Source organism: Helobdella robusta (genome assembly GCF_000326865.2).
Source record: "Helobdella robusta unplaced genomic scaffold HELROscaffold_12, whole genome shotgun sequence".
Taxonomy (NCBI): Eukaryota; Metazoa; Annelida; class Clitellata; order Rhynchobdellida; family Glossiphoniidae; genus Helobdella; species Helobdella robusta.
Window position 1 is genome coordinate 4,335,554 of NW_008703664.1, and position 10,190 is coordinate 4,345,743.

A 10,190-nucleotide genomic window follows, 5' to 3' on the forward strand; every position below is an offset into this window, starting at 1 on the left:
GTTCCAGGAAGGAAATCCTTCAAGCAAAGCAAATTTTTATTGAGTGGGTATTAAAGAGAAGTATTTTTAATAAAAGACTGTTAACAACTAGGAACCAAAATTATTGAGGGTAAAAAAGTATATATATATATATATATATATATATATATATATATATATATATATATATATATATAGCGTATAAATAATAAGATCTGGTTTTAGTAAATAATAAGATATATATATATGTATAGCGTATAAATAATATATATATATATATATATATATATATAGCGTATAAATAATAAGATCTGGTTTTAGTAAATAATAAGATATATATATGTGTATAGCGTATAAATAATAAGATCTAGTTTTACCCAAAATTGATTATTTAGAAAGATCATTTATGCTGAATTATGCTGAAGTTTTCGGTAAAACTTAGATCTTATTATTTATAAGCTAAAAATCGCCACACTTGCAGTCAAAAAATTAATGATTGAGAAAATAAAAATTTATCAGCAATCACATTACCCTTTAATTTAACATTTTGCCATTTATAGCTTTGACTGAGAGATGAGTCATAACTTTCAAATCATAATTCACCATAAATGATCTTTCTAAATAATCATTTTTAGATAAAACTAGTGGATTGATTGACTATGTACCGCCATGTTTGCCCATGTTCTGTACTGATATAAACCTGAATTTTTGCTCCCCTATTAGACATAACAACAGCAACAAATGTTTATTAGTTCTTGCTGAATTTTTTACCACAACAGAAAATTAAATATTTCATCAATTTGCAAAAAGAATAAAAATTAAATTTCAATGAAAATGTGGGATAAACATTTTATCCACCTTTTTTATTGAAAAAACTAACAAGCCACTGTAGCATTGGAAAATAAATAAAAGGCGCTACTGCAGTCCTTCTAAATTTCAACTGAAACCAAAATCCATTAATTATGATGACTTGGCTAGTCCAAGTACTCAAGTTTGAAAACCCTAGCTTAGGGTCAACAATTTTTTTTAATGTTTTAGTTTAGTTCTTTTACCAATCAAATATTAAGAATGAAAAAATAACCTCATCATCAGTAAGTTTATACTTTGAGACATCTTTAATTTCTTCATCTTCATCTTCCTCATATTTATTTCTTTGATCAATGGTTTTTTTTACATTTTCTTCTTTATCCAGATCTTTGTCAGCACAATCTTGAAGAATAGAACTAGAACCTTGAACAGAGCCTCTGAACTTTTTTTTCTTTCTTCCAAACTAGCAGATTAGAAATTAGAAATCAATTGATACTTACAACGATAAAAATTAATAATTATAAAAGATAAACAAACCTCATCAAACTCATCATCTGAATCATTTCTCTCTTTATATTCAATCACTTCATCCCTTTCCATGTACCCGCCGCCATAGCCTGTATGCGTTGAATTAACATTTTAAAACATTCATTGATATGAACAACACCTTTCATGTATATATATATATATATATATATATACATATATATATATATATATATTATTGATGAAAATCACAGCATGTTTGGAGTTAGTTAACTTCCAATTTAACTTTTTGAATTATCTAATGGTTGATCATAAATCATTTTTAAGTTTCTTTAGTTAGTTCAAAACCAAAATTTTTGTTTATTTTACGCATGATAGAACAGAACAGCATTTTTTCGGTATTACTAGTTCAAAACCAAAATTTTTGTTTATTTTACGCATGATAGAACAGAACAGCATTTTTTCGGTATTACTATACCATCTTCGGTGTTCCAATTGATATGTTGTGGTTGTGCCCAGATACACAAATATATATATCCTGTGCCTCTACTCTACTTTGTTGATTCCATGTTTGTTTAAAGTGAATACTAACATTTTGAGTAAGGAAATACTTAGTATTAAGGCGCCGAGTTGGTAATGATGTAATCATGGTAATGATGTAAACAATCTGGATGTTTATTTGGAGTTTATTGATATCTATTAGGACCGCTTCTGCAATTTTTAGATGTATTGTATTGGTGTTTTGATAAATTATTTTTATGTTGTTGTAAAGAATTTTGTGGGTTATTGGAGTTGCATGTGTTGATTGCGAGTGAGATTTGATGGTTCCCCTGTGGGTATGCATTGTGAGACATGTTGATAGTGAAGTGGTTGTAACACCAATATACGGATGTTGTTGAAGTGCACAGTCGTCAATAAAAAGGGCATTTAAATTCATATATCACATGATTAGGCTTCAAAGTAGAATCGTCTTTAGGACCTATTGTGATGTTACAATTATAGGGCGGCGTGATAGCCCAATGGTTAAAGGCGCCTGGTCTTGCTATTGTAATGACTGGGTTCGAATACAAAGAGATCCCCACCTATCATATGCAATGTGTATGATGCGTGGTTTGCACGCGTATTCATATACGCTGTGTGTGTTTGTCGTTGAAACCTCTGAAGCAAACGCAAAAAAGAGAGAGAGAGAGAGGGAGAGAGAGAGAGAGAGAGAGGGAGAGGGAGAGAGAGAGAGAGAGAGAGGGAGAGAGAGTAACCTTTAAGAAACCTTTATTGTAGTATATCCTGAGTTTTATTTACTCAAAAAAATTTAATTCAGTAGAATTCACATAATGCTGTATAACACATGGTCTCCCTTCAACAAATATATGTATATATATATATATATATATATATATATATATATAACATTTTTATTTATAAGAATGCAAACCGAGTGGTGATCTTATAAAACTTGTCTCTGTGTTATCTAACTCTGAGTACGTTCACGCTCAGTCAAGTTGATCAATGTTACCATGCTAACAAACAAGTCTTTAAATTAATTTTCCCTAACTCAAGCTCTCATTTGTTGTGCAAAACACATATTTTCGGCTAACATGCAACTATTTAACAGATTTAGCAACAAAATTATAAATTGTAGATAGTCAATTTACCTGTGCGTTTTTCAGCTTTAGAAAATTTAGGAGTATTGCATACATTGCATTGAGATCTTCTAGCCCAATTTACATTTCCACACCTAAACAATAAAATTAATTGTAATAGAGTTTTGGAATCAATTTGAGTAAAATTATCAGATTATATATCTTAAACATTTTATACTTGATGGCGGAAATAGTATGGAAAAGTCTTTTAAAAATTTTGAGGCCTAAACCTCTTGATGATCAAAGACGAAGCTTCAGTTTTAATAATACAATAACATATTAAAACACAATATAATATAACAATTAACAACATAAATAACCAGATAACAAATGATGAATTGAAAAACTAAATTTAAAATGGACAAAAAAAGTTTATCAACAGATGTAAACAAATAAAATGAACAAGAGAATGAATTAAAACATGCAGTGCATGTACAAATTTATGTAGAAGCTCACACGTCCAGTAAAAAAAAACATTCACACTTATCAGCACACATTACCTTATGAAAAAGTACATTGGTAGACTGATACATGCAACTATCAATATGTGCACAAGCACAGAACACAAGCACACCTACACCAACCTACACATCTAATAAAAGTAAAAACGTACGTCTTGCACTGCCAGTCATCAGCACTGAACAATCCATGACTTTTTTCTGCCATCAACTTTCCAATTTCTGTGCCTTGTTTCTTAATTTCAATTCCTTCATCTTTTTCTAACAAAAAATTAAAAATCAAAATGATTGCAGACCATGGGCAATAAAAAATGTAATAAACATACCTTTGCCACACCTGTTACACTTTGAACGTCTAGCAAAATTTATATTACCACATCTGTGAATGATAAGTGATTCAATGTTAAAAAAATCTAATAATAAACATGCAAAAAGATAACACATTTACTGAAAACATCCAACATAAATGAAACCATGCATAAACTAAGACTGAAAATTATAACTTGAATTTGTAATAAAAAAAGGTTATAATTTTTAAACTAATTGGCCAGTTAACTGCACATTTCTGCCTTTTTCAACCTTTCTTAATTGAATGAAGGCAAAAAGTGTTACAAAGCATCAAGTCAAACAGGCTCCTCAAAATATGATCCCATATTCCAATACATCAGAGATAGCTACATTGGCTTTATATGCCAGAAAAAATTACATTCAAACAAGCTCTACTCTTAAAAGATTTTTTGGCTGAAAATGCTTCAATCTACCAGAGGGAACAGATCCAACCAGTTTCAAAAACTCAATACACAAATTTCAAAAACTGTGATTCCAAAATTAAAATCCTCTCATTTTGGGAAAACACTATTGTCTGTCTCAGCTGGCTGAACTTGGAATGCATAATTTGTTGTGAGTGAAGAGAGCACTTCTTCCTAAAGTAAATCATGAGAAGCACAATACAAGTTCTGCTGTATCATGCTAATTTTTTATTTATTCATTCATTCATTTATTTTTAAACTTCATTAACTTTCATGACAATTTTAAAAACAACGTAATTGCATTTTCTAGTCTTGACTGTGATAACATTTAATTTCTTTTTTACTTCTCTTATTCTGTCTTTACATTTTTATTTTTTCATTTTTTTAATACTTTTGATTTTAGTTACTTTTTTTTAATTTGAATGGTAGCCTCTCACAAGTTTCATTGAAAGAAGAAACAGATTTTACTGTTTTTAAAAAAACAACTGCATACACTTTATAATTGTTTTTTATAGTCTTATTTTCCAATCTTTCTCTGCCACTGGGACGACAAGAAAGGCATTATACAAACATCCTTTTTAGATATGCCTCTATTAAATGATGCAAATGCTGTCTAATTAGGCACTCTCCTACTGATGCAGTCGACAACATAGTGCTGCAAGTAGGTGTTTTCCAACAATGCAGTTCAACCTGGCACTCTGCTACCCAATTTTAAAGCATTTATTCAGAGGATTTCTATGTACCTTTTTATAATTTTTTATAAGCAAATTAAAAAAACTTATAAAATCAATTAAAAAAAAACAAAAGATAATAAATAAATACTATAATAATAAATGATGAAGATAATAAAAGATAACTAGGCAAATTATAATAAGCTACTCTTAATTTCTTAATACGACATGGTAAATTAAAAACCCATTGCCATCTTAAATGTAATTAGTGTCAGAGTCAAAGTCGGTCAGTTTTTTAAGAGGCTAAAGTTGGATTGTTTAGAGGCGTGAGTTGAAGGCAGATTTTTTAAAGGACTTTTGACTCTGGAAAATATAATTTAAAAAAAATTTTTCTCTGAAAATTATTTTACAATTGTTTTTTAAAGAACAAATACATGTAGCGATAACGACAAGGAATCATTTTTAATACTAAAAAAAGATAATAGTAAAAAACAAAAAAATCAAGTAATTTTACTAAGAAAAACAATTTATCTTATTTTAAATTTAAGTGTTTTTTAAATTGAAAGTATATTTTATTCAGTAGTGATAAGATGAAATAGAGGCCTGCGTGGGAAACCATCCCGCGGAAATGGAAAATATTTTCGAGGGTACCCGCGTTAGTGGGGAAAAAAATCGGTAAAATACCGCGGGAATAATGGGAATGGGAAATTTTTTCCATTAGCAAGTTACATACGTAATTTAATTTTTAACTTACTTATTTTAAAACTGTTTAAATTTCTTTGCTTCACGAAAATAACTCTTTGTTTACGTTTGTTTCATTGGTTTGTTTTAAGTCTGTTTTCTAGTCAAAATTTTAATTTAGTTTCTAATTTATTGATATTCATTTCAATGGAGCGATGCGATCTTCTCAAACTGATTGCCAGTAAAAGTGAAGCAATAAAGTTTATTCCGAATAGCAATGCAGTCAGTCCTATTTGGGAAAACTTTGTGATGGTAAATGTGGAAGATGTTTACAGCAATTTTATTGAATGCATTAACTGCAAAGTTTTATTGAAGTGGAAGAAGAGAGATGGAACCAGCGGACTGATGAACCACACAAAGGCCTGCCCGAAAATAAACGCCAAAATTGATGTAAGGAAAATATCAGATATATATGGTTAAGTTAGTAAAAAAGTACCTGCTAATATTAAAAGTGAAGTTGCTGACATGCTAGTTGAGATGTGTGCCAAAGATATCAGGTGAGTTCAGTCAATGAAGATAGTCATACTATTCTCATTAATTTTTCATTTGTGTTCGCGGGAATGGGAAGCTTATGGTGCGGGAAGGGAATGGGAACAAAGTCATGAGGGTGAGTGCGGGAATGAATATTTTTTGAAGGGAAGGGTGAGGGAATGAAAATGTCTTCCCACGCAGTCCTCTAAGATGAAATCATTTTGACAAGTTGAAAATTTTTCTAGAATTCAAACCAGAAGTCGAGAGTCAGTATTTATTTATACTTTTCACCCAGAGTCAGTATTTTTAATTTTTAATGGGCTTGAGTTGGATATTTTTATCTTGACTCTGACACATTATCAACAATATAACTGAATGAGCCACTCAGTAACCATTGATTTAATAAATTAATAAAAAATTTGATTAAATAAATAAATAAATAATATGTTGATGTTACAATGATGTTATATGATTCGCCAAATTTATTAAATATAAAAGCAAGTTCAAAATAGAAAAAAGAAGAGAAAACCAACTTTGCTTCTCCACAAACCCAGTCACCTTCGCCTGGTTTGAATCGCTCTCGCTCACTGCTCATCGTTGATACGTAACAAAAAAAGAGGTTAGAGCGACAAAACAGAAAACAACTTTCGGTACGTTTAATTCGCAAAAAATCGGATATATATAGCCGGAGCAGCAAACTAACACCACAGCAGAGAACCACGAAGTTGTAAATCCAAAGAAAGATAATATATTTCGACTTCCTGTCGGCAAAATTTTACAATAATCTTTGTTGAAAAATGTCTCAATGAACTACAAGTATTACATCATTTACTAAAAAAAATAAAGATCATTATATTTAATAAAATCAATAATAATTAATTACATTGTATTTAGCACAGTATATTATAGATCTGTATATCATACACATCATATAATTAGAATACCTACACATCATATATATATATGAATACCTGTACACATCATATATATATGAATACCTGTATATCATACACACCATATACTTAGAATACCTACACATTATTAGTGCGCTTTAGAGCCAGGTCTTGTTTAGTTTCTATGAATAATTCATAATTAAACTAATCAAATTTCACAATTGTGAAATTGTGTTTATTAATAAATATTTATTCATTTTTTCTAATTTTTATTCATTAAAATTATTTTTTAATTGATTTCTTTCATGTATTTGCATAACATTTATGCATATTTAGTATCTTTTTTATAATGTACGTTAAGGCGATTTAAGATCGTTGTGCTTGACAGGCATTCCCGCTGATACGCACTAAACTAGTGGCTGATCTCGAGTGGGACCCTTATGAACAGTAGTCAGTAAAATTCAGTTTTTGCACAAAAAACACAGTTTATGTAAAAAGTCGACCCAAAATTCACTTGATTAACAATAAAAAATTACTAGACTAATTTCTAGACTAATATTTCCAAAAATTTCAAAAATTATACATTTTACACTAGCTACACCACGTAATGACATGTCGCATCCATGAGAGCAGTCGGTTTCGGAGTTTACGTTTGCACCATTGAGTTATAAATAAGTCATATATAAGTTATAACTTATAGCTCAATGGTTCGCTATTCAGATTAGAATACTTATTATATTTTATTTTTTTAAGTTCGCTATTTAGATTGGAATACTTATTATATTTTATGTTATTAGGACGTATTTATAATTTTCTTATTATTTTAGGTTATTTAGAACAGTACAAAATCATTGATAATGCTGATAACAAATGCATATTTGTCGTATTCGGTTATATGCAAAGTTGGGTAAAATCATACCTCATATAATAAAATGTAAAGGCCTTTGCGTTATAAAAAAGTATCTCCGAGGGTTGTAAGAGGAAAATTAGCAATATGGAACCAGATCAGTTATCATTATTCTCATTAAAGCAGCTAAATGGCATTTATTCAGCACTGACATACTTTTAGACTTTTTTATATTCTAACAAAAAATGTTAGTTCCCAAAAGCATATAGACCTAAATATTAGAAGAGGTTTGTTTGACACTGACAACAGAGTTTTTAAATAATTCAGACAATGAAAAAGTAATAAAGTTACATTTCTTACTTTTCTGAATTTCTTGTTTCCAACTACATATTTAAGCCAAATTGTAAAAAACAAAAATAGTGTCTTATATGTAAAACTGAATTACGTGCAAGTACTGTAATTGCGGAGTACTGTGCTAAAGTAATATTTCGTTTGGGTTTGGGTAGTTTACAAAAAAAACTATTTTATAAGATAATATTTATTGGCTATTTGATTTGAATAATACAGTGCTTTTAAAATACCTTCTAAAAATGATATCAAAAAAATAGTAATGCTCTGAAGATTTACAATGAATAAACATGTGGCAAAATGAACATAACAGCTGCAATAATTACAGAAAAAACTCTTCTACGACGACGGAAATAAATCGAAAGTTAATATAAATTCTTTAAAAAGTTATAACTTCTTTACTCATGAACGTTACATCGGCTACTAACAATAATAATAATCAGTACCCCTAATTAAAACGCTTGATATGTCGCATTAAAATTATCGAATATAAACATTTCATAAGTACATAAACAAATTAAAATCATAATAGAAGAAAAAAAAATTCTATCAAATAAAAATCCTTAATTTTCCGTTCAATAATTAAACAAAAAATAGAAATACGTAACTCATGAGATATCTTAATTTAAAAAACCTTCGTAAGGTTGCAGCATTAGAATTAAAATCTCTTTTGAGAAAATTAAACAGATTAAATCTATGATAATAAATTCGTTTACATCAACTTGATAAAGTATACCGTTTTACCACTGGTAATTAATTTGTATGAGCGATAATTTATATTTATCATTAATGTGTGAAATCTAAAATACTAAATAAATAGTAAACAATAAAATATCTTTTGCAAAAATTAGCATCTCAAAACTTAATTATTTTTTCATAATAAAGAAGCAGAAACTGAATGTATATCATGCTGTTTCCTGTTTACACTGGTTTGTGAAAGACTTCTCAAATGAGGAGTACCAACGAGTTTGTCATTTTCTGGAACGAAGCTGTTTCTCAGTTTCTGCAGTTGTTAATTTTCATTATTAACCTTACTAGCTTAAACGTTATGAAAGTATACATAAATAACTAACATTAAAATAACTTTAACTTTACTTTGCTTCCCCGTGAAGCAACCAGGTGGAGTCTACGTCGACAACTCATTCCAGAATATCTTGTTCGACTTGTAATGGAAATGTATACGAATACTAAGACTCTTGTCAGCACAACGGTTGGAAACACAGAAGCATTTGACATCGGCGTTGGAGTTCACCAAGGCTCGATTCTCAGTCCACTGTTATTTATAACTGTGATGGAAGAAATCACAAAACCGATACGCACTGGTGACATTTGGAATCTAATATATGCTGATGATATTGCTTTAACAACCACGTCTGAGCAGAATACAGCACAGATGTTTGAAGATTGGAACACCAGACTCGCCGATCATGGATTCAAAGTCAACATCAGCAAAACCAAAGCAATGAACACTGGTGAACCCATCCAATCCACAGCTACTGGACGATGGCCCTGTTCAGTTTGTAAAGCTGGTGTAGGTAACAATTCAATCAAGTGTCAGCAGTGTAACCAGTGGTGTCACAAACGTTGTTCAAAAATAATTGGTACTTTATCTAAAGTGTCCAATTTTGTTTGTCCTACTTGCATCAATCCACAAAAACAAATTCGAAATAGCACTGTTTTTGAAGCCATTAAAATAGAGAAAGTCACATCGTTTCAATATCTAGGGGATGTTCTGGATTGTACTGGAACAGCTGAAGCTGCCGTTCGAGCACGCATACGTGCAGCCTGGAATAAATGGCATCTCCTTGCCTCTATATTGATGCGGCGTGACATCCCACTACCACTACGGTCAAGACTTTATAAATCTGTGATACGTTCGGTCTTGTTATATGGTGCAGAAACATGGCCAATGACAACCAAACTGGAACAATAATTTCAATGAACCGCCATGAAAATGCTCCGATGGATGCAACGAATTAGTCTGAAGGACCACATCAAATCTACCGAAATCCTGCGTCGTGCTGGTTTAGATGATATAAAGGACGAATGCCGGCAACACCGTCTGCGGTGGTTTGGTCATGTCAAACGAAGTGGAAACAG

The 10,190-nt window shown here is 30.4% G+C and overlaps 1 protein-coding gene across 1 annotated transcript; it reads right to left on the reverse strand.

Moving 5' to 3' along the window:
- Positions 1–1,105: 1,105 nt before the first annotated feature.
- HELRODRAFT_125254 (hypothetical protein) lies at positions 1,106–6,564 on the reverse strand (the record flags this gene model as incomplete). Its single annotated transcript, XM_009013791.1, has 6 exons — positions 1,106–1,249; positions 1,324–1,403; positions 2,925–3,007; positions 3,526–3,631; positions 3,697–3,749; positions 6,536–6,564. Coding segments are annotated over 6 exons (495 nt in total), but the record flags the coding sequence as incomplete, so codon positions are not given.
- Between the last annotated feature and the right edge of the window lie 3,626 nt (positions 6,565–10,190).